The sequence below is a fragment of the Pezoporus occidentalis genome, unplaced genomic scaffold (assembly GCF_034315485.1).
Source record: "Pezoporus occidentalis ecotype Australia unplaced genomic scaffold, CSIRO_AGI_Poc_V1 ctg52, whole genome shotgun sequence".
NCBI lineage: Eukaryota > Metazoa > Chordata > Aves > Psittaciformes > Psittacidae > Pezoporus > Pezoporus occidentalis.
In genome coordinates this window covers 436,480-462,878 of record NW_026915858.1, presented here as the reverse complement: position 1 = coordinate 462,878, position 26,399 = coordinate 436,480, and the positions used below count along the sequence as shown (strand labels likewise).

The window sequence follows — 26,399 nt, the reverse complement described above, 5'->3', positions numbered from 1 at the left end:
CAGTGGGCTTCATGCTAGGGCACACAGCCTTTCGCATCAAGAGGCCAAGGCATCTGCAGAGGAGTATCTCTCTTCACAGACTCGTCTACTCATTCATACAACACAACCAGCAATACTCTGCGCTATCACAGTCTTCATGGGACCTAACATGATCCGAACGCAGAGATACTTCGAATGATAATCCCACAGAGTCAGGGGGTTTGGGTGTCGTTAGCAAGGATACGTGCGCACTATCACCGCGCTGCCTAACGTCCCGACTCCTAGCACCAAAGGGTTTATTATTAAGATTATCATTGCTGAAGACCAAAGCTGAAGTTTATGCACATGGTTTTTTTAGAGACAGATCTTTGGAAACGAAAAGACCTTTTCCTATCAGTGGAGCGTTTCTCGTGATGCTTTAAATTCAATCAATCAGGTACCACAGTTACATGTAACATGATGGGTTTCGGGACTTTCGGTTGAGGGCAAACCCTCCTTGAGAATGGCTGATCCCAGAAATTTACTATTTTAATCATTAAAATAAAGTGCTTTTCTTGTAATCACGGTGATCTTGTTCAAATGCAATTCCTTCATACAGAACAGAAATTTGCTATTGTGCCATCAGCCTCTTACATCACATTTATGGAGCACAAGATGTAGTCTTTTTGTCTGCTTCCTTTTAACCCTTTGGCACATGAAGTTGGAATTCCTCACCTCCACTGCCAAATGATTAAACGACAGCATTCCTTTCATAAAAATCTGATTCTACGCAGTGTGTACAATTTCAGAGCCTTGTTAAAATTTCCACATGGGAGAAAAGTGCATTATTCCCTTCAGCTTGTACAGTCCTTCCATATAGTACAAAATTAACTGCTCTAAGCCTGTTCTATCTAAGATGTAGCAGCATTTGCAAACATGACACATACAATCCTTATCTCTAAAAATAAATACTACCGCAGTATAACCAAAAAAAACAACCAAAATAAAAAGACTGTTCAGAGTTAAACACCTGGAGAAAAAGCTAATTCACAACCTCAAAAGAAAAACGAGTAAGGCAAACACCTGTTTACCTTGGTGCACACATTTTGGTGAAAAGCAATACCATTATGCCTGTCTACATTCTTCAGCCATCAGAGGTGATGTATATCATGAAAGAAAAAGAAAAGCATGAGAAAGATGTTATCTGGTGCAAATTATAAGACCCCTTAAACTGCTGCTTTTATGCCTTCATTTCTTGCATGTATAATGTTTGATTCTCCATGATTGCACATGAACCTGGAAGTTCTAAGTGGCAGGCCGGGTGAGCCCAGCCCTTCTGCTTCTTCTGTAGTATCCAACAGTAATTAAAAAATAATATATATATATATATTTATATATATCAACAGTTTAAGTCCTTCTCGCAAACATTCCCCAAACAAATTCCAGCCAGATGTTAATGACAGAGACCTGCTTCAAGTAATGATATGCCTAACAAAAACCTTGCATATGTACATCACCACCCCTATGTTGCCTTGCTCTAACCAGCACAAACAGATGCAAGGAAAGGTTATAGACTAGTCTCTTTAGACTATTACATTTTTTATACATCTTCTCGAAGAAGATAAGCTGGACCAACATGTTTTTTGTTTAGCTTCCACTGTGAGGAGAAATAGATGACTACTTGTGCACAAGGTGTACATTGCTGAAGCCAAGTCATCTACTTTCAGAGAAACTGTTAGTAACTTCTTGACGTTGCTATTATACTGAGACTGTGGGCAGCAGCAACAGCGGGAGAGCGTAGTAGAGAAATTCTCCTATTTCATGCAAACCAAAATGGATTTTAGGTAGGTTTGGGAAAGCAACTTGTTCAATTTGGAATGGTCTCTGAAAGTGCCCCTGCTATCTTAAATAGTCTCTAGTACTGGTGGTGATGTTCAGGAACCATTTTCAGTGATAAACCTAAGATGACAGTGAAGCAGCAGAACAAAAAAGTTATTCTCGTCCACTTGCAGAGTAGGAAAACTGGGGGAAATGCGGCCGCCTCTCATTGTCCATGCAGTCCATACCATCCTCGTCATCTGTATTAAGGGAGAAGTTCAACATGTCATTCTTTTTGCAACAAAGTTTTATTATTCACCTGATACTCAGCACATCTTTCAGGGTTCAATGTTGAGGTTAAAGGCTCAAGTTGAAGCAAGACTTTAGTCATGTAAGCTTATGCTTACACGGTAGAGCGATGCTCCCTGGAAGGACATCCTTTGAATAAGTCACCATCTGTTTCAGGCTGGGTGGGTTGGTTGGTTTGTTTGTTTTATTATGACTATCACCTGAGAAATTCAGTTATTACTACCCCTTCTAGGTTATTCAAAACACGCCAGCACATCTAGTTTCCGGTAGCACAAAAGCTGATGGCTGATCAAAGCAGCCAGCTTCATTGTTTCTTAAGCTGAGTTCAGGAAATTATAATCTTATTTCAATATTCCTCCATTTTGAAGGGAATTAAAAGGAAAAATAGCTACAAAATGAACAGTTCATGCAGGTTCTATGGGTTTCAATTCTTACATATTATTTCTTAGTAAATTATTTTTACAGTATTTACTGGGATCAGAGGAAACATGGACTAAGCCAAATTCATAAATATTTTTATTTACATAATTCCTGCAGTGCCAATGGAAACCAGGCACCAGGTGTTGTCTAACTCTGAGAATTTGGATCTACATTCTCACATGGATTTTTGTGCTTATCCTTAAAGACTTCTATTGAAACTGTTATTCTAAGAGTGTATTTATATGCAACCTTTCAGATTATGTATCTTTTGTACCTTATGCACTCTACATATAAAACCCTACAGTTAATGCAGGTTGGAGCAATTGCTCTGATTAGGCCACCTGACTTCAACAGTGTCAACTTGAAGTTACAGTTCTGTAACTTCAAGTACAATCTCCCTTTCAAACTGTTAATTTAAATTAGGTTAATGAACAGAGCCTGTTTTGGTATCAGTTTGATTGCTGTAGATAGAAGATAGTTTCAATATTCACTGAGCATGATTTGTAAAGCTTTGGTATCTGAATAACTGGTCTGAATGTTATAAAAATTATTTCTGCAACTATAAAAGATCTTCAGTGGGAACTTTACCTTTCTGATACACAGTAACCAACCCAACCTAAAACACATTTCAACCCCCTCTTGCATAATCACAGCAGGCAGACATAATGCCACATTGTGCATAATACATTTACTTGTAGATTTTAAAATAAAATAATTTAAAACCATTTCCTGTTGCGGTACTCAGCAAATGGAAGCCCCTGTGGTCCTCGAGCCACTGCAGCTCACTGAAAGGGGCAGCAGTTTTCCAGATCTACCTGGCACAAGAGAACTTACACCTCTGTGCTGCCACCGATGCTGCTTACCGCCGCCTTGGGCAATGCAGCCCTGCCAGCCCTCTGGGAGGGCTTCCCCCAGCAGCAATGCTGCAGCTGATCTCTGCACTGCTGCTGGGCATCACCCCCCCCCCCATTATATTATTCTCGGGACTGGGGTGAGGTTGCAGCCCATGCCATGTTTCATTCTGCAGCAGCCAGACCACCACCAGGGCCAGGGTTGGTACTTTAGGGAAGTCGGTCACTTTCCTGCATGGGTACTGATCACCTGCTCTGAATTCAGTAAATGTAAAGCTGAAGTCTTGGTAGCCTATCACATATTTTCTATTGCTTCAGCCTTCAAGGGATGAATAGCCATTCTCATTGCACATGTGACGTTTCAAGAGATCAGGACTTTATGATACGGAGTCAACAGACTCCAAGTTAATCCAAGTTTTAACAAAATTTGTTCAGATTACGAATATGACCAAATTCTTATCAAGATGAATGGGAGAAGAAAGGTGTATTTTTGTCACAGCAGGGAGACTTAAATGACTCTGTTTAAACACTGAAATGCAAAATCCAGAAAATACTCCAGATCTGTATGCCAACAGAAAACCGCAGCTAAGCCCGGGGATCCTAAAACACCAAAACATAAGCAGCTGTATGAAAGGGTAAACAACTTTAACTACAGCCTTTATAGTCCACCTTTGTGATCCTACTTCCCCATCCTCTGATAAAAAAAAAAAAAAAAGATAAAAAAAAATCTCACTTATAAAGGAAATTCATTCAAGAACTCAGCAGCGAGACTTTAACTGCTCTGCCTTGGTAAGGAACTCTGTTAAGCTCCGGCTTAGCCGACTGGATCATGATTCTTGCGTATGTAGCAGAAGATGACAAAAACATAAACTATGGTGACATTACACTCACTCCAACAAGCAAACTGCAAGGCCCAGCAGAGCAGTTACATCTATACTGGGAACGTCTTTAAAGGCTCTGCTGAAGCACACGACTTTGATGGGAAAATTCATTTTCAGGTAACTGACACCTCCACTTTTTTTATTTTACCCCTTTTGTCTTCGAAGCATTTTAAAATATGTCCAACTCAGCGAACCTAGAACCCCCTGAAGCCACCAGCAGTGGCCAATGTGCTTAAAGCAGGGCCCATGCTCCAAGTACTTTGCTGAACTGGGACCTCGATGCCAATCAGCAAACATTTGAAGCCGGTGTTTTCTTTTATTTAAAATGACAACAAAACAAAAGTAAACCAAAAGAATGCCCCCCAAACCCAACCCAGAGTGATCTAATAGTCTAACCTTTGTAATTACTCCTCCTTTAAAAGAACACTGTCACTGAGAGTTACTCTTACATGCTTCCATATGAAGATTTTTATTAGTAACAGTGAGGAGCTTTTCCATTCAAACAGAAAAACCCTTCTGCAGTGTTTTATTAGGAGTTTATTATTTTTAAATTATGCTTACGTGTAATTTCTGACTTACATTTTTCAGGCGGTGTTATTGTAATAGTCTGAGCTGTAAATTCTTCATCAAAATACCTGGTGTCTGTCTCCGATGTCACTTGAGGTTTAAAAGGAGGTACAAGCTGAAAGGGACCAAGAAACAAAATTCAATTACTATACCTGAAACCAGCCAAATGAGTACCAGGATAACAAGTTTGTTCTTTTTCCCTACACCCAGATCAAACAAGTAGAGCAGCTGTCGATAGGCAGCTGACTCTGTAACTTCTAGTAAGAGACAGAAGCCATTAGAGTCAATCCCAAAAATACTAGTTCAAAATCTAACTCATAGCACAACATGACTGAATTCCAAGTATCACTCTCATGTGACTTGCAGATAAATTCAGCTGCATAGAGATAATTACCTAGAAACTCTTCAGGCCATTCTATTTACCTGCATAAGTGTCAGAAACAGGCACTTCTAGGTACTTCATCACAACTGGGTAGTATAAACAGCTACGGCAAAAAGGACTACTCGGGGAGCATAGAAAGCATGATACCTTCTCTTGTTCTTATTTAAGAGTTAAGGCCTAGATCTGAACTTGCCTTTAGAAGAAAATACGAATGTGAAAATAAGTTTTATATTTGAAAAAAAGCCAGTTCATGCTTTAGTGGATCTAATTCTGCCCACTGCTTGCACCATACAGCGTGGTATTTCCCAACACCACATCACTAGTATTTGCTCACAGCTCAACCTCCTTGCCTCTCCTCTGAATCAGACTGGTTATATCTACCTTCTCCTCCAGAACAACCACCTACTGGCCAAAGATTTTAATAAGAAGGCATATTCAGTATGGAATATCACACTGCCTTGTGCCAGTCCACCCCAATGCAGCAGTTTAGTATGTATGGCATTGCAAATGGGGCAGGAGGGAAGAGGGGTAAAGGAGGGGACAATGTTTTGGTTTGCACCTTGAGCCCTTTGGTGTTAAATCCTCACATGCAATTTAAAATACAAATACACACCCTGAAGATAGTGTATCAATTTCCCTTTCTGTGTAACAGGTTACATTATGGCTCACTGATATTATCAGAGGTTGCCTGTGGTTTACACTGGTTTCATGTTATCCCTCAACTCCAAAACACCAACACCAAACAATTAATTCATGCATTTTCCCCACAGCAGAGGAAGTGAAACTGCTGTTCCACCGCCTTCTGTCCCTAGTTCAGTGCATCAGACACAACTTACAATACACAACACACACTGCAGAAACTCTTCTTCTTGATGATAATTTTTTACAATAGTAAGAATTTTCCTTATTTTACTATGCTCAATGCACAAGATTTGTTGGGGTTTTGGTTTGGGGGTTTCTAACAGGCTGGAGAGATCTGCATGAACTGGTGAGTGTTAGAAGCAGCTGTGCATCCCAGTGATAACCAAAGGAGGCTACACAATACACAAATAGAGCCATACAAACAGAAAACCCTCTAGCCTGCCCTAGGAGGACTAGACTGTGCAAGTATGAAGATGCTCTTCACGGCATATCTCTATCCAGAAAACTATTCATATCAATTCCTAATGCTTCATGGATTGGGATGAGACATAGAAGATTAAAATGCAGTAAACTGCATAAACAGGGCACTTAAACAGCAAGACAACAGGAAAATAAACAAAAGCTTGTGTAGGTGCATACACTCATATAAAATCTCCCCATTTCTTTTCACCATTACAAATGCACCCACGAACTCCCATCGTTCCCAAATCCAGGTTGAAAACTGCCACCCAGTTCTTTTCATGTTTTCCCTCTCACACAGGTTGTACTACACTGACAGCTGGTATTGTGAAAGCCTCCTTAGCTGGAGAAAGATGCCTTCACTGTACTCTGCAATATGAGAACCACACCAGAACACCAGTGGTTCTTTGGACACAAGACCAGATTCTGTCACCATTTCTCCCAGGATACACCTACAAGTCCTTCAGCATACCCTTCACATTCAACAGTTTGACTCTCTTCTCCCTTTGAGTACATACTAAGACATTGAGTACATACTCTATTTCATCTGATCCAAACTGTCAGTAACAGTCCAAACAATTATTAAGCAAAGATAAATCTATCACTTGAGTATACTTAACAGCACAATAAATATGATTAATACTTTTACAAAACTAAATTCATTTTTTCCTTACATACTCCTGAATGGGAAAGATACCACAGCAGAGGGTATCTGAAGTAAAGGTTTTGAGCACCATAGGATAAATTGTTTAAGGAGCTAACATACAAGAACTCAACATCAGAATAATCTTCCAGGCATAAATCCAGCTACATTTAGCATCCAGAAACAAGTTGCTCTGTTTTAATGTACAAATTCCTGCACTTCTATGAAAACAATTTCTGTAAGTACTCGGCCATCCCATCAATTCTGCACTATTAAAAGATTTTCAAAGTCGTGCTTTCCCCCAGCAAAGTGGCCACACGATTCCTGCACACAAAGTTACTCCTGTGGAACATCCCACGCTGCTGGTTTTGTCACTTTTCTCTCTCAGAAAACACTCAGAAAGCTACAAAAAAAATATTACATGAAGCCAGGCACGGTACTCTACTCAAGGACACGTGCCCACCACTACACATCGTTTTAAAAGACACTTTCACAGTTCTCAGCAACAGAAGTAAACATTAGATAAACTCAGTATGAAAGAAACCCAAACCACTGGGTAACAGGCTCCTGACAATTTTACTGCCTCCTTGACTGTGACTGTTTTTCCAGATCAGAAAGGGGAAATGCCATTTCACAAGAATTAAAACTTTCATGTGAAAATAAAAGCTTAAGAAAAATGTTCTTGTTTTTCAAGTCAAGGACAAGGAGCAAGGTCTTTCCAATAGTGCAACACAGCAGAAAGTAGAACAAACCACTCTTGCTCTGAAGTAAACCAGAGACCTTTCATGCTACAACTACGTGAAGAAAAGGAGAAAACACAGGCTCTGCAGTCTTTAATGACTGTAAGTTAGGTCAAAGAAGTTAATTAAAAACAAATGGAAAGGCAGGGTAAGACCATAATATGCAGCAACTTATGAATCTGCAGTTGGAGAGGAAAAAGGTAAGGCATTAGATGGCAAGTTTCTTCCTCAAAAATTTACTGGCTAATTACTGGTATTCTCAGTAATCAAACCACAGAACCGTGTGGTTTGATTTTTGTTTTGTTGGTTTGTTCGTGGAGTTTCTTGTGCACTGAAACAATGGGCCTCACGACAGGTTTAGATCACCTCCCTTGTGGTTATGAAAACACTTCAAAAACTTTATTTCAGAAAGAGCAGCACAGCTCTAAATGACTCTTAATAATTACAGTAATAATTTCACATATGAAAAGCACTATTAAAAGAAAATTCATCAATCACAGGTGATGGGATGAAGCTGGTGCTCCAATTTGATGCTCAGTAACTAGGCTTAATAGAAAACTGTTTATCGATAACATCCAGTAAGTAAGTCAGCTGATGAAACTTCCAGCTATGGCAGAAGTTTGGCTGTCTGGGGCACTGAAACAGGTAAAACCCAAAACTTCAGGCTATAACCCAAGAAGGAACCCAATGCAAATTTATGTCACTGGTGTTTTAGGATTCATCCATCTTACAGCAGTAACTTTCATATCCTGGACACTGAAGGCAGTGGGAAACTTCAGTGACTGCAGTAACAAACCATGCAGCCCTGTGGCTCCCTACAACAACTTACACTGGTGTTTATACAAGCTATAACCTCACATACACCAACCATCCCCTGCAGCCTATGGGAAAGAGGAAATGGTAGCTGAGATCAAGACACACAGATACAACTCAACAGAGAGCTGCTGAAGGGTTTTTTAATTCTTTCCATACACTTTGCCTCCCTCCCTCACAGTATCATTCCCAACAGCCCAGCCGTGAGGACAGCCAGAACAGGGGATTGTTCCTTTCCATCTGCTCTACCCCAGCTACACTAAACCAACTGTGGCTGCAGTCTTGTGGACATGCCACTCCAGACTCCTCATCTGCCACCAAAGGAACATGTCCCTCTCCCTCAAGGAAAGTCTTTCTCTGACCTTCATATAATTGTTGAGACACCCGCAAGGCACACTCCCAGTTCTAATGGGAGAATCTCCAAGATAATTCTTGTCAAGGAACCGGCACACAGAGCTTGGGCATCACCTCCAGAAGAAAATTAGAGAAATGCACTAACAAATCCTTTTCTAACAACCTTCCAGGCAAAGCAGAAGCACAGAGTGCGGTATAAATGATGCATGCAAGTGTACACCGAGGGATATGGTACTTCAACACCACATTCAGAAGACTGGGGACAGAACCATTCAAGACAGATTTTGTAAACCATGTCACCAACACAGGAGGCCTTGATAAAGAAACTTGGCGACCATCTTGCTGGAGGAGTGGCACCTTTGTTCATTAATTGTCAGGTGATCCTGAAAAACAGAAAGTAAAATCTCCACAAATTTCAGCTGTAATAAAACAGCCAGAAAGACAAATAAGGTACAACTGCTGCAAACAGCCACTTAGACTGATGCCAAACCTGAGTTTCCCTATACAGCCCAAGGGTCATTTGAACTTTAATTACAAAGAACAAAACACCCAACATTAACTACAGCTCTGGTGATCACAACATGAAGATGCCCCTCTATTGCCAGTGGCATTTCATGCTCGGTGCCACAAGGAAATGGCATCCAGCCGCTACTGCCACAGCTTTTATCCACTTCTGACCTCAGAAGTCAGAAAGTCCAAGAGTAACGTGAGCATTGCAAGGCACACCCCATAACCTGCTCCAGAAGGAGTAAGATGAGCTTTTGCTAAGCACAGGCCTTGTCTGTCTGTGAGAGAAGCATGCTGCTCAGCCCCAGCTGCCGAGCCTTAGTATGGGACGATTTCCATCTTCTAGTGGCCTGGGCAAATTCAGATGGAAGACTCTAGAATCAGACAGGAGACTGCACCTCCAGCATCCATGATTTACTCAAAGCACCAGAAATACAGATTTTCTGCATTCATGTACTACACGCACACATATACATGGATACGTATGTGTGTGTACAAATAAAGAAATAAAAGTCTAAATTCTGTGTGAGTTAAGAGTTGATGTTCAAGACAAAAAGCATTTCACACCCATCTGTCAAGCTGAATCTGCCCCAGCCATTTCCAAGGCTTGATGTTAGAAATGACAGCAGAAGCAATATCGAATTCTTAGTGTCTTTATTATTTCTAGTGAATGGCATTTCCATTTGGAATCCATCACAAGCAGCATGTGAGAAACACCACTGGCTTTCTACAGCTTAGGATCTGGGAAACCCGCCACCCATGTCTCTGGGGAAGGAAAGGGGCAGGTACAGTACCTGATTGTTACCATCACACAGAGATGAACAGACAGGCTCTGTCCTACACCTTGAGCTTTCTCACATTTACTCACAAATACTTCAGTATGAGAGAAAATATGTTACATTATTTGCTCAGAGATAATCTGACAGGAATCATTTGTCTTGGTGCAGTATAGGAAGCGGCTGAAACTACTTCAAAGTAACTGTGCTGCACTTGATCTTCCAAATGAAAAATACGATGCTTAAGAACATCAATCTGATCTTCCTTCTCCTTTTAATGTAAAGAGAATTTTCCTTCCAACAAACTCAGAATTAACACTGCCATAAGAATCTCATCCACCAACAGACTGCAGCTGCATAGTATTCTGAGATAAAGTGTGAAAGGAAGAGAAGCAGCTATACACCACCCCCACTGAATGATGCATTTAAATAAACAAGATAACTAGATTATAATCTCGAAACTCCCAAACACACTAATTCTTTATGTGTCATATAAATATAAAAGAGTAAGCACTGTTCTTCAATTTCAGGTTTTATTCTGGAGGAGTAACTATTTGAATCTTACTTATGGTTCAACTTCAGTATGACATTCCAAGTTGTCTGATTTCAAAAACAATCTCTGCTGCATCCCAACTGATATGCCTCTTCTTTATTAATAAATTACAATGTATTAGATGAATTCTGCTTTTCTTACATGTATTTTGAAAATCTATTATAAAAATAACTACAACACAGTTATTTCAGTAAAGCCTTGTACTGTCACCATATGCTATATTTAAGCAATTTCCCTCCAGTTTATTATTGAAGGCTGATGTATGTCAAAAACAGTGTCAAGTCTTACAGTCTTTCTGACTATGAAAGTTAATGACTTGATGTCCAGACATCAAACTTTCATCTACCTTAAACTTTTCTGAAGAACCAAACCTGCAAAGTTGTTATTTTCTAGAATTAAACAGAAGAGACAGATCAGCCAAATCAGAATGGTGGGAAACATAAAGTGTACTGTGAGAAGAGAATGGGCTTACATCAGTGAAATACACTTTCGTATTTACACACACTTCTGCTCAGCTGGAAGTGCTAAAAGAACGTCACAGTTCACAGGCAGACTTCCCAAATCAAATAAAAAGTATTTGTATCAACAAACCAGCTAACTTACTACATGATGTTCCAAGTAAACAGTCTATTCACACATAAACTGAAATCCAGTAACTTACAAAGCATGCTGCTAGGACACTGCATGTGGTTGTCCTAGGCAGGGGAGGAGGAAAGGCTGGGATTTCAGCGGTGGAATGACTCACGGCACAAATGCACAGCAAGGCAGGCTTCAGCAGGGGGTTTTGCCCATGGACAAACTGTTTTCCAAGTGATAACATGCTGGTATCACGGACAGAGAGAAACCACATTCCCAGGACTACAGCAACAATTTAAGAATCAGACACCATTATGTATATTTTCCTCCCTGTAAATTTAAGCAGCTGGGGGAAAGGGTGGTAATCAACCACTAGGTCTGCCCCATATAGTTTGAAGTGTCACTGGGAACACAATGAAAAGATCAGACTGGTTAGCAGTTCTCTGATCTTTTTACTACTTCGCATGGCAACAACACAAAAGCAAGTAATGAGGGTCATTTCTGCAGGCTTTGTTGCACTGCAGGTATTTGTACAAAAATAGTAAGACTCAAATAGCAACAGCCTAAAACCAGATGTTGGTATTTTCCTATTTCCCTCATTTTCTGTCCTTCCAATACGAGAGTACCTCAACATGCATTTCAGATTATAGTTATATTGCAGATTTTGCCAGGCCTGAACCCAGGCTTCAACCAGGGGATTTCATCATCTGCTGTTGTTCTGTCTTAAGTAAAGCAGAGGTAAGGAAAGGTAAGGAACAGCTCCTTGCAGCTGTCAGACTCCATGCTGAAAGTCGCAGCCTCCACACAGAGGAGTGTGCCTGCAGCCAAGTCAGACAACCCAGCTTTAACCATAACCGACACTTGTCCCTACTCCCTTCCCAGTGCTAACTAATAAATATGTTAGCACTCCCTAATTTGCTTCAGAAACAATCAGAAATCAAAAGGATAGATCTGTATCTCAGCCCAAATTCCCATATGGTTTCTTTCTTCTTTCATCCGTATTACATGCAGTAGGAAACCCAGGCTTCGCTACATGGGCTGGATCTCCTTTGCCATGACTCTACCTAAGGGCTTCAAGCTTCAATCCTGAAGGCATACCCAAATTGCTATCTTTACACTAATGCCCATGTGTTTTTTGCTCAGTGAAAGACCCTAGACAGAACATCCAACTACTTAAGAACATTTCTGCAACCCAAATAAAAATAAGCTAAAACAATTCCTAAATGAGTAACAGAGAAATTTTTAAAGCTTCCTGATCCTAGCTAAAAATAAAGCAAATATTTTATTTAGCAGTATATGGGGTTTTGAAGTCTTCAGAGTTTGCCAAACTATTCAATTTCTCATACCCAGGCACAGAGCTAAAAACTCATCAGGGCTGAGATGATCACAGGAAGAACCTGGCACAGGCTGCTCTCTTTCATATGCCCTCATGGTTTTTCTGCCAAAAATAAATATATCTGATCACAAATGCTAACTACTATACATTTTTCATTTAAAGGCAACGACCTTCTCTGCTCCAGCGTGCCCATACAATGTTTTATTGTCATTGTGTAGTATCAGATTTGTTTAACTCGTTAGCAGTATCAGAGAGCTAATAATTCCATTTGACCATTTGGATCATTTACCCTACAGAGCTACTGCTTACTGCATGAAATACTCTTAAGTTTACAGATCTATAATTGTGTCTCTAATCACACCAGTAAAGCGATAACCTAGTAAGCACAGAGATGTACTAACCCTAATTTCTAGCAAAAAAAGCTACAGTTTGTGGCACAGGAGCAGAGTGTGCACATGTACTAAACCATCCCCCAGCAACTACTTGGAACACAAATGATTTTTTGGTTTCCATTACTCTGAATATGAACTTCAGTTCTTTCATTGCTAACAGCAACACACTCCTGAAATGCAGCCAGAAAATTATGGTTTCATAGTGCATAAACCTCAGACAAGAATACTGTGAAATATTTTTACTATGCAAATAATTATATCAACTATCAATTTCATCAAGTGACCCTACTGCTGAAGACTATACTACTAATAATAAACAGCAACAGAAGCAAGCATAGAATAAATCTATTTGAAAATCAAATTTTTTGGATGCACATTCCTCACGAGTTATTTTAGAATACCAAAACCTCAAAAATATTCATATAAGCATTCTAATAAACATACTCAGTGAAAGTTCATTAACCTTATTATTATGTTTCAAGTTTGTATTTCAGAGCAGTTTTACTCCTTGCATACTTCAGAACTGGTAAGACTGTGTGTGCAGAAAGAACATTTGGGTATTTTAACCAACCAGACAAACGGCTTTGTAATAGGAACAAAACTATTTCTTAATTAAACAGAAAAGCATACTGTCAGAAGACATCTTCACGAGCTATTTTTCCATAAAGAATACATGGTGTGCCAGGACTGCAGAAAAACAATTCTATGATCCTTGAAGTTAACTGTTCAGATGAGGAAATTCAACTGATTTTTTTACTAGCAAATTTAGTTTCTCAAAGGAACAACAGACAGAGTAAACAATGAATGACTACAATTTCTCCTGTTATAACACTCTAATAAGCCATATCCACCTCCACGAGGATAAAAACAAAATACCCGCAATTACATATATTTATATAATTTATTTTAATGCCTGCAATATACCCCCTTTGATTTTAATAGCTCAGAATAAGTTCCTGACTGAAAGACATTTGCCGCGGTCGTATGGAAAGACTCAAAATACATGTTTAAAAATTAAGAGTATCTGTATTTTCCTAACTAAACATAATGTTGAGTGTAGAATTGAGAATTCTATTTCTAATGTAGAATAATTAAGAAATCTTTCTCAACAGAGCAAGAGTAATGTAACAGCTTTTTCTTTCTCACCCACTCCTAGCACATTGCAATCCAATTGGTTTTAGTGGGGTTTTTACAAACTCTAAAGGTCCTCAACTTGTATTTTTAGATTTTATCCTCAAAGTGCTTTCCTCCAATGTCCTTAAATAACCAGCCAGTGGTTGAGCTCATAAAGAACCTGATTATTATACTTGCTCTGATTATTTATTTTAGAGTTTCCTGAAACCTCATGATACTGCCAGGGAAAAATCACACTTGTACCAAGTAACTTCAGAGTACCATATTTTGTATCATCATATCCAGGCTCCTATTTCAATTCCGGTATTTGTCAGAGAAGTACCACACCAACAACCACACATTTTCAAAATTCCAGTTCAACAACAACTGAAAAAACAGTTTGTATCATTGACGTTGTAGCATAAACATATTCTGCTCCTTCGTATGTCTTCCATTTTCCTTTTATTTGAACAAAGCAAAAAAAGGAGAAAAATCTATCTTTTAAAATTACACAAGCTCAACTGACAGATTAACAATGTAAAACAGTTGGGGTATATAAAAAAAAGACTTTATCAAAATAGAAGGGGTTTATAGCAACAAGTAAATTCTTACACAAGTACTGAGATAAAATCGGCTTCTGTATATAAAACAACTTAAGTCAAATTGAGTTTCACTACTGAGTAAGATAAATTCATTTTCTAAAATCATCCCCAAAGTGTTGATCATTACAGGAACAGGACAGGGTTTAGAGAAAACTGTTCCAATTGAATTCCCAGTACTTGCTTTCTCCACAAGCTGTTTTGGCTCAGTGTTTTAATGCTATTTTAATTTTCTTAGATATCTCTTTAAAAATCAGTTTGAAAAAGATTTCTTCTTAAACACAAACAACCAGAAACCAGGGTTTTGCTGTGAGTCCCTTCCAATGACTTAATCTTCCTATTTCCGTAAAACAGCTTTTCAATAAAAGGCAGAAATAAAAAGACAATTCAGGACAAACTTCAATTCCGTGTTCTGCCATTATCTTGAGACACTTGCTTTTCTCTTGAAGGCCCAGGAAGAAAAAACGAAAGGAAAAAATCTGGACATTTACATAATAAAATAAAAAAATCTTTGCTGAGTTTAAGTAGGGTTTCAGAATTTATTTTTGTTCCACTGGAAAATTGTTACTAAAACCCAAAAGATTAAGTAAGCACACCTAGTTCAGAACAATTATTCATTTGTATTAACACAAAAAGTTGCAAAGAAAAACACTAACTTCAGAGAGCAGCAGTCCTATGACTATTCATGGAAACCACTTTGCAGAAGCCAGATTATTCAATGTCATGTAAAGACATACCTTCTTATCATACACATCTTGCCAGTTTACTCCAGCAAAGAAACTATGACGCATGATTTCTTTTGCATCATCTGGGCCTCCACCAAGTCTGAAGAGAGTGGAAAAGAGATCGTATTAAACAAGCATTTCTCCAAAGGAAGATTAGTTATTGTAATGGTTGGAAAAGTGACTACCTGGGAACAATTCTCACCCTCTTAATATGTAATTCTCACCTATTTAATACGAATTCAGGTGATCTGATAGCAGAAGTATCTATGCCATGGTCTATTCTATTTGATTATTCCAACTACAGTGCTCATTACTGTCCATGATAAGCTTTTTTACTAATTCATTTATTTTAAAAACATACTTAAGTTTGGTTTTCTTGAAAGACCAACTGATTTCCTGGCACTACTAAAAACCAAAACCAACCCAACAATGCTGACATAAAATTTTGCCAAGGAGGTGCCAGGCACTGAATCAGTAATGACTCACACATCATTTTTATACAGTGTTCACTGCTGTTGCATCTGGGTGCTGTAACAATTAACCAATTACCATAAAATAGTCTCAATCTGAGTCAATTAGTATAAATTAATAAATTGTAGGCCTGCTGAGAAGGTTATTTAAAGGCCACTGTAAATAACCACAATACTCACGGTGGCCCACAGCTTGCCGAAGCCAGACTGTCTGGTAAATCATCCTAGGAACTGAATTCCACCTACTTTGGGTGAACTTGCCCAAGGTGATCTGAGCTCGACAAAGTGGCCACTGCTGCCAAAACAGGGTCCCACCCCTGCCTATACCTCTCCCTTCTCACTTGCATCCACAGCATCATTCCCACTGATGACTCTGAGCTGAGTCAGCTCACTTACTTAGAAGAAATCTAACCCAGCAATGAGAAAACAAGACAGAACCGTCAGGTTTTTGTTTCATTAGTAAGTTAAATTTGATTAAACAAGTTTAGTGAGCATCCCTGAGCTGCTGGTGGTGGCCAAGAAAGAACTACACATCCAGTAAAGGGAATCTCTGCCCCTTTTAACAGCATGTGGACTCTCACCACTGCTCGGCTCTCATCTAACTTCTTCCTGAGACTGGCTATCCTACTGGACTAACAGAAAGAAACTGCAATAGGAAAAAAAGCTCCTCTTAACTGAATAAGTAGCCCATGTATATTGAATATGGACAAGAAGAGTGACACAAGCAATCTGTCCTTCATTAAAAGGCACTGCTAAAGACATAAAGAGAAATTTTTAAAGCAACCTTTTAAGTAAGACAGATTTCTCTCTAAAGCATATATTGCAAGAAGCAATAATTCCCACAACTAAGGAAAAAAAAATTAATTTGTGTTGGTACTACCCTGCTGCCAAATTAAAAAAGTATTCTGGAATACTCAGTCCTGCAGAGGCTGGGTGTAAAGTTATTTCCAAGCTGTATTCCTCTTTGTTTCTCAATTACTTATTGTAAAATTCACTACATCTCTGCAAAGTATTCCAGTTAGCCTGCAGTCGCCAGACTTCTCTCATTATCTTCCCATCCAGCTGCTCAGAGAAAAGCTGAGCTTCAGTTAACCTGTGGGCTCCCACCCTATTTAGCATCAGCTAGAATAAGAACTTGAATGTGAATAAGCTTGTAAATGTCTCTAATAAACATTACTGTCTGCAAAGATTAATTACAAAGGACTATCTTTTAAATTCTAAAGGTTTATATATTTGATGGGTCAGATTGTTTGGAGGTTAAAAATGCATTAGGAGTTGCTATAGGAGCAAATTTTTACTTTACTCTCCATGTATTTAGCTGGTTGGTCACAGTTTGCTTTTAGTGCACACGGTAAATTCAGTTAAACTGGCATTGCTGGGCAGCAGCAGGAAGGCTGACCACTTGTGCTGTCCTTCCTGGCTGCTGCACTTGGCTGCATTCAGGCAAATCCCTTGGAGTGACACAGCAACATGCCCACTACTAAAAACTTTTTGAGAACAAACTGAGGGTGCAAGAGAACTAAAGAAGAGACAGACAGACAGAAGAATGCCTGCAGCCTTAAAACATGCCAAGAGACTTGAAAACACAACAGAGGGACTGGGGAAGAAAGGGGACCTACAGACAAATCTTACTGATTTACAAAGACAGAGATTTAGTTAAGAACCACAGGGGACTAGACGCTGCTGGTCCAGTGCAGAAACCACTGGAAAATGGTTCTCCTAGGCAACAATCCCAGAGGCAAATGCCCAACACAAAAGGGCACACGCAGGAGCTACGTGACACTTGCTTTCAAACCACTATATTTAAATTCCACTCAGATGTATATTTTTAATGTTACTAGTTTACGTGGTCTAATATATGATTTATGTGCCCTAATGAAATTTAGTCTATACATGTCTTCTACCATGATCACTTCAAAAAAAAGGCACTGCAGTCCCCATGAGACACTACAGCGAACTCGGAGTTAAATCACACTCTGCAAAATGATTGAGAGCTCTCCCTTTGTTCCAGTACACAATCTAACCTGAAAAGATCCCTGTGAATCACTAAGAAAGTGTTCTTTTCCATGTGATTTTTCCCCTTTTGCTCATTAAACTCACTTTGTATATTTTTGCTGTATTGAAAAAGTGGAAAGCTGAGACTGTATGGATGCATATGGCCTTTTCCTGTGACTGAGAGGTCCCTCTGTCAGGAAGGCCAGGAATCATGGGCCTATTTTTACATTACCCAGTATAACTAGAGTATTTATGGTGCCAGTATACCCAAATAATTTCACTTACCGCTTATTTGGATCCTTTATCAGTAGGCCTGATAGTAATGATTTTGCATCTGCAGACAGAGTTCGAGGAAATTTTATGTCCTCCATTAGTATCAGTTCAAATAGTTTCTCATGATCTTGGTTGTAGAATGGTAGTCTTCCACACATCATCTCATACATGACAACTCCTAATCCCCACCAGTCCACTGCACGACCATAGTCATTATCTTCCAACACCTAAGACAGAAACCAAAACCAGCTGTAAGACATGCACTATTTCAGACGTGATCATTTCTGTCTATTTGACACATCTCATTACGAATGTGTTTCCAAGAGTTTATTTTCACAGTGTGCTACAAGAATTCCAAGAACGAGGCTCAATACATGCAATTGCAGTACTGACACACCTGAGCTCTATGAAATTCCAGGCATATTGCTAAAAGCAAAATAAAAAATTTAGGATGACTTGCTCAAAACAATCATGACTGCATTTTCCCCTTTCTTATGTCCTCTATCATCCCCTTTATAGTGTGCACAACTTTAGGAAGAGACACTATCTATGGGTACTACTGCCTCAGTTAGAATTCTTCTGGAAGAAGAAGCGTATCATCTCCTTGCTCAGTCACTTCTTTTCTCTTTACCCCACCTGTAAGAAAATAAAGCCTCAAATTTAGAAACGCTTTAATCTTACTAAGACAAGCTTAGCTCCTTTATGATCTTTGTTTATACTAAAAGTCCTCAATGCGTTTCTCCTGACAGTTTCATTATATTCCATGAAATAGTCCAAACAGCTGGCCTGCTTTAATGCAAAGAAATATGACAATGTTTACTATGATATTATGTTTATATGACAGTATACAATTACAGAAACATGGGAATGTTTGTATCATTTGTTAACATAGTGCCTCCAATGCTGTGTATCTAAACAACATACTCTACAGTCCTCCTTCCAGCAGCCTCAGAGAATTGGAAGAAGGAATCTAAAGAGTGTGTCTTAACCTTAATACACCTCCATATTAAATTGTAGAAATGGAGACAACAGCAGCACACACCCATAATGAAACCATAAGCAATAAGGAAACTGGAGGCTACTGAATATATACACATATAATTCCAATTTCTTGAATTTCTAGCAGATCATACCCTTTCATTTTGAAAAGAACCAAGTCAGAAGTTAATAAATGGTAACAGAAGGCAAGACAATTGTACGTGCTAAACAGCCAATATCTGCTGCAGAAAGATCTACTAAAGAGGCAAAAACCTTAAACAAGAAATCAGACTTAAATAATAAACAGTAAGAAAGCGAAAAGAAATAACTAATAGAGTTGGACTATACTTATAAAGAATTAAACAGTTCGGCATAAAGAATTATTTCTACATCACTAAAAGACGGCTTCCGAAAGGCAACACATAACTGATTTAAAAATAAATCTAAGAAAGCAACAACAAACTAATCCTTAGAAAACAGAATACTTCTACAACACGCAGACACACGCCATCACCACCACAGATACAAACTGTGAGCAGACACATAGGAACAGCCATTTAGATATATAGTATTGAAAATCTGGCAATGTGTAGCAAAGTCTTCAGGCTTTAATGAACAAGGCCACCTCTAACAGATCAGAAGCCTTTTGCTACGAGTAAACCTTTTGCTACAAGCTTGTGATTGTCTAAAAAGTGTAAGAGGACTGCCAGTAATTTCCTCTGAAGCAAGGACAGACAAAGCCTTTGCCCATCTGGGGACATTAAGTGGCTGTGACCACACCATAGGACACATGCACTACTCTCACCAGTCCTAATGAAGGTATCAAGTCTGTTTTTCTGCCTCCCCATTTTCTCCCCCAGTAAATCCAAGCCTGCTCTGAAGTATCTGGTACATGCTACTAGCAGAAACAAAATGCTACCTGATCTAGTATGGCAATTTTGACAATCCCACAACTATTAATGCATTCGTGTTCTTAGTCTTCCCTGTCCTTAAGGATTAGTAGTAGAAACATGATGAAAAGAAGTATATTAAAAATCCCTCTTGTGTATATAAGACTAAAAAATCATAAATATTAACACATTAACACATACTATTTACAACTGTGCCAAAACAGACTCGTTACATCATTCATATTTTCAAATAGAGGGTGAAATTTTGGGAAGTGTAAAATACAACAAATTATCTGAATAAGTACATATGACAAAACTAAAATAACTCTTGCATTTTAAAATCAATTAAATGTTTTATGAGTTCGAACATATTGCAAGCTATTTGCTGAAAAACTGTATATGGAATCTGTGACACTTGTCTTTAAATCACCGTTTCTTGTGCCACAGAATAAAAACATTCTATATTTTTCTCCTACACCTATTAGCACTGTTACTATTTCTCCTATCTGTACAGTTAGCTACTCTTTTCCTTTGCAGCTAGTAAAATACATAAAATTGAAGGCAGTGGTAGATTCTTCTAACAAGTAAGTTGAGGTGTGGTTTGCATGTGCGATTTATAAAAGAAGTCAATGGGAAGATAAAACATAAGCAAGGCAAATCACACAGCTAGTAGCTAAAGCAAACTGTATCTGTGGCTTTCCCTAATTTATGCAGGACTTTACCTAATAATAATAAAAAGTACGAGAAACCTTTTGCTGCATTCCCACAACAGCAACAAAACAGTGGTACAAAGAAAGAGCCAAATGTGATTTTTAACCTCTTTTTACATAAAATCATAAAAAAGCATAAAAGCTGGATTAACTGCCTCTCGAACCCACATAGCACCAGCCGGGTTCTCATCCCCAGCTGGCAAAACTGGCAACTCTTTATTTTTGTTTAAATACCTGGTTTACAGCCAGCCAGACAAGCAAGAGCATCAAAAGGGTTTCATTTAGGCAAAAGGAAAACAGCCTGAAAATAGTGTAAATAAAGCAAAAGGCATCTCAACTTATTTTAATATAAATGCAATAAAATTGTACGCAGTGTATTCACAATAAATACACACTAGTATTTTCTTTAAGTAATTTCTGCATCTCATGGTGTTAAGAAACTACAGGATTCGTAGACCGTGACAAATCAATGGAAGTGCAGGAGTCCAGCAGCTCCTATAACTAAATCCATACAGTTAGGGCAGGCATGAGAGCATGACAATACACGCTGCCCTAGCATTACAGAACCCTTTCCAAACAGATCTTGGATTTGAGGGATTTGTTTTTAATTACAAAGAACATAGGTCAAGAAAGCTCCAACTCAGTGCTAAAATGAACATGACACATAGCTTCAGGCTTTGTACCCATGAATAATTCAGGTTTTTGCCTACCATGAAGTGGATATTTGCTTTTAGAAATACCTTCCTTTGGCTGTGAGGACCAAGAGAAAACTGGATGTCCCTCCAGTATTTGTGGAGTATCCCTCTATATAAGGGGTACCAGCTTAAGCACCTGGCCAGGCACAGACAACAGTGGAAAGTCTGATGTCCTGTACTTTGTATGCTGCCCTTAAAAGCTGCCACCATCATCTCCAGCCAATTCTTGTCCCTCCCCTTTAAGATTCCACAAATCTGTGTTTAAGCAAATACACTGTCCTAACAACTCAGTCCCTTCAAAGTCACAGCGGGAAAGGCAGCAAGCCCACCAAAACCATCATAAAAAGCAGAAGTGCAACCACTCTGGAATCTACAGAAAGAGCAGCTACACCAAGTACATACTCCAGCCAGGTGAGTTTTCATGAAGTAAAGATGAAGTTACCCGCTTTCTTTCACAGAATTTGTTTAGTCACGTCATTCAGATATATGACTTCTTTCTTCATCTGCTTCACACACCTGGGGTTCCAAAATCCCAAGGCACCTCGTCAAGATCTACGTGAGGTTTTAGGACATGAGAGCTCCAGCATGATGTGACATCAGTGCGTGGATAACATCACTCATCCCTGTTTTACACCTCACATCATCACTGTACCCAAGTGTCTTTCAAGTGCTGAGTAAAGCAGGAGGTGAGCTGACTGCAGTTCAGTCTGGATGATACCATAGTATATGGGAAATAAAATTCAAAAGATAACCATAATTTTTATTACTTGAGGGAATCTTACCCCATTTGGGTTTAGGGCTCTAGTGCAAGAACTGGTTCTTTCAGAGGCAGTATCAGCCTAACTCACACTCTTGGTTCTTTTCCCTTACCACATCTTCCCTTACCTTAACAAAACTATGTAACAGGCATCTGCTTACAGGCATATGCAGGTATTTCAGTGTTTTTGTGGATGTTTATAGGTGTTAGACATTAGTTTCAGCTGTGGGAAAACTATTTATTTACCTTAAAACTTTCATTTATATTGTGGTCAAAAGGCAACTCAACTTTATTCAGTTTACTGAGACAGCATAAAATAGCCAGCTCTAGCAAGGATAAAAAAAGTATTCCCTAATGACTCCACTGCCTGCACACTTTGAGGTTTCTGAGGAATATCACCGGCAATGACCATGTATATGACGGGACAGTACTTCACACACAGAGCAAATACCATCAGGCCCTACATATTCAGTTCACAGCCTGAACTTTGCCTTTCATACAACTAGATAATACACACACACTGCAGAGCTGCTAAGATCTCAGCAATGAAGTTCAATTTACCCCTCACATGTAACAATTCATTTTGCTAACAAGTAACTATAGATCAGAAAAATACCCTTGTATTTGCATTTATTGACCAAAAAAAAAAGCAACCTTCTAATGCTACTCCCCACTGCTGAAAATTCCAATGTCTTGGACTTAAAAATATTGATAAAAATCATCAGTACCGCTGGAAGTCTGCTCCTTCCTAGAAAACAAAAATCCATTAAAAAGACTTCCTCCACTACTTCACTAGCGCTAAAGTTGTTTGAGAGGCAGCAGCCTGAGACACACTTGCAAACTCTTACTTACAAGGGCTTGAGGCAGACTTATGAAGCATGCAAATAAATGAGCCAGCCAAAGAGAAGTTGATACAAGCACACAGAATCAGGTTGGAAGGGACCTCAAGGATCATCTGGTCCAACCTTTCTTGGCAAAGCATGACCTAGACTAGATGGCCCAGCACCCTGTCCATGCAAGCTTTTACAAGATCCTGTGAAAATAAGAGGTTTAAGAGGTTAGCCAGCAGTGTAACAGGTGAAGCCTGTGATCAGCAGCCTCTGGAAGATGTTTGGTCACACGGAAGAAGTTCACACAACCGAGAAAGGTACTTCCCACAGACCTCTAAAAGGTGGTTAGTTGCTGTAACTTCTGGAGTCTGCACAGACAAATACAGCAATACCCTTGAGCATGAAAGGCTTCATAAAATTCACTGTCAAACTTCTACAAAGGGTTGTCAGCATTCCATCTTATCTTCAAAAGAACAGTATCAAAACACTGGTTCCATACCTTGTTTTAGATAACTAGGCAACTTATTGGGAAAACATTTTTTACCTAATTATGGTTTCTCTTAATAATGTTAGATGTAGACTTTCTGATAGGACATTACAAGTAGCTTGTTGCTCAATCAATAATTTTGACAGAACAGATGGAAAAATATTGAAACATCTAAACAAACTGTCTGCACACCTATGTTGTGAAAGAAAACTGAGAAATTGGATACACCAATGTACTGTTAATTTAAGGGGAAAAAGCTGTTTTCAATTAACCTTACAGCTCAGGTGGAATCTATGTTCCTTAGGCATTCCTGGTAACCCTTCACGCATTTTTATTGCTACAGTTGTTGGTTTGCTAACAAATAGTCACCCATATTATTATTCAACAAAAGTTGAAAAGTATACTTGCTAGAACTTTCCATCATTGTGATAACAACTACGAGAACGTTTATAATTAACACTAATGAACCAAGGAAATACATATTTCTTTATAGAAACAGATTTTTATCCAAATGTCTGAAAACGCTTCCTGCAAAAAGGTATGTTTGCCAAGTATTATACAAGTTTAGTTACTACAACTGTAACTGGTATGAACTGGTATAATTGGTATGAGCGGTGAAAGTATTGCTTCAACAATGGTAAAAAAAAGACTTGAATAAATACTCATTGCTTTTATTATGCAGAGCTGAAAATACAAAACATTAAGGTTACAGATAGCCTGGGAAATGGATACCTAAGAATTAAGTCAAGGAAGAAAGTTTTCTATTACTGCTCTAATTTGTGTGGTATTTTTTCTCCATTTTCTATCTGGCTTATACCTCTGGTTTACCTCTGGTCTCAATGCAGACCATCTTCCTAATATAATTTCGTACTAGAGATGTCCCCCATCTTACCCAGCTTTTTGTTATGCAACCTTAAAAAAAAAAAAAAGAAAAAGGCAAACTGGCACATGTTGTGCTGCACCACAAAGGGAACATTCTTGTATAAAAAGCCTCCTAGAGTAAAGAGTGTGCAGTACTAATTAAGGTATGTAACCTCCTACATCGGACTCTGACTTCAGCAGAATTTGAAACATTAAAAACGCAAAAAGACCCAAACAAAACAAACAAACAAAAAAAACCCAAACCAGAAATCCAAGCTATTGCAAATGAAAAAGGTATTCTAACCAATGAGTGCAATCGATGGCAACCCTGGTGACCAAAACAAAGAAAAAAAAACAAACCAACCAACAAACAAACAGATAACCCCATCAACAGCAAAACCACCAAAACCAACAAGAAAAACCCATCAAAAACAAACAAACCGAACCAAAAGACCAAGAAAATAAACACATATTAAAAAGACACCTCAAAAATACAACCTATTCAATGGATAAAACCAAACCAAAGCCCAGAAAGCGAAAATAACTCTGTTCTAGAATAAGCAGACACCTTTCATAGAAGGCAGCAAGTAAAAGAAAATGATGGTTTCCATCTACAGAAAGATGGCACTTACCTCTCATAACTCTACCACTCTACTACTGGAAGAAAAATGGCAGAGCTGTTCATATCTGTATTAATTATCACTGCAGTAGTCTCTAGAATGTACACTGCCATAAGATGTAAGATGTGTAAGAAGTAATAAATAATGATAATACTGTGGTATTTCTTTCTGGCTGCTCGTTCTTCCTGAAATGATTTTGAATTCTTACTGATGTTAAACAGCATTTGTTCAGCTTTTATTTATGCTTCATTTCTTTTGGAAAAACTAAAGCCTTTTGCTGAGATGGAAATAATGTTTGCATTGATTAAATGAAAATTAATGAAAAAAAGCTGCAAGCATGTTATCAAGACATTCTTTGTAAGAACTGTCATACTTACATTTGTTTTACAAAAAAAAAAACCCAGTGGGGTTTATTAGAAAATTGCTCTCTGCTTTAAAGCTCTGGCTTGCATAGCACAGTTTATTGACAGGCAGTGTGGAGCTAATCTGTTTTTTAGTCTTTTGTTTGTTGTATTATTTTTGCATATTTGTTACATCTTTCCCCTTGAGAAGTCTGATACTGCTTGTGGACAACTAGTTTTTGTGTCTGGTAAGATTAACCAGATTGCATGAAAATTCTAATTCTTATTACCTTATTGGTTATGTGGCTTCAGGAGAAAGTCTAACTCTTGTGTTAATTTATCTATTGTTGCAGCAACCCTTCCGTATGTGTAACTGAGCCATGTTTTCATCCCCCATAAGTGCTCCCATCTTTTGATCTTGATATTGGTTATTGCCAATAAATGATGTTCTGCTCTGGATACCCTGCCTTGTCCACATTCCATCACATTCATCTCAGGGGCCCACTGGCAATGCCAAGCTGACAAACATGCCCAAATTCAAATCACCAGCATTTTTGATGACTTAGGAGCTAAGATGACACAACATGGTACACTAAAATATACAAGGTGATAACAAAACGGAAAAAAGGCCACATTTAAATTTTCATGAGGTGTTAGCATTACAGGATAAAACAACTTTTGAATTTCCATTTCCTTTTAATGCTAATAAAATAATAAATAGATTTTATATTTGTAAAGAGAAAATTCCATATTGTGAATATCCCATAAATCAGATGGGAAAATATTTTCGGACATAGAAGCTACTCCTCTTCACACCCCTCGCTGGTCCTCACCCAGAAATAAAATGTAGCCAAATACAGAACAGACAGCTGTTCAAGAGAACACGCCAACACTAAACCACACTTCCACAGGTAAAATACATTCTATTGTGCCTCTGTTAAGAATCAGATTATGTACGAAGCATCTAGGTAAACACAGAGTAAATAAACTTGAACTATCCTTTTGAAGCCAAAAGAAAATAAGTTAAGCAAAGCACAACATAAATACAGTGTCTGGATACTGAGTACGCTAACTATAC

The 26,399-nt window shown here is 38.6% G+C and overlaps 1 protein-coding gene across 6 annotated transcripts in view; it reads right to left on the bottom strand.

Moving 5' to 3' along the window:
• Positions 1-1,121: 1,121 nt before the first annotated feature.
• AKT3 (AKT serine/threonine kinase 3) overlaps positions 1,122-26,399 on the bottom strand; it is a 148,873-nt gene continuing 123,595 nt past the window's right edge. For all 6 annotated transcript variants that reach the window (XM_062637333.1, XM_062637332.1, XM_062637335.1 and 3 more), the window contains 4 exons: positions 18,165-18,379; positions 15,427-15,514; positions 4,817-4,919; positions 1,122-2,036 (listed from right to left, as the gene is read on the bottom strand). In XM_062637333.1, coding sequence (XP_062493317.1) covers positions 1,951-2,036; positions 4,817-4,919; positions 15,427-15,514; positions 18,165-18,379 — 492 coding nt within the window. In that variant the 3' untranslated portion in view covers positions 1,122-1,950. The remainder of the gene's footprint in view (positions 2,037-4,816; positions 4,920-15,426; positions 15,515-18,164; positions 18,380-26,399) is intronic.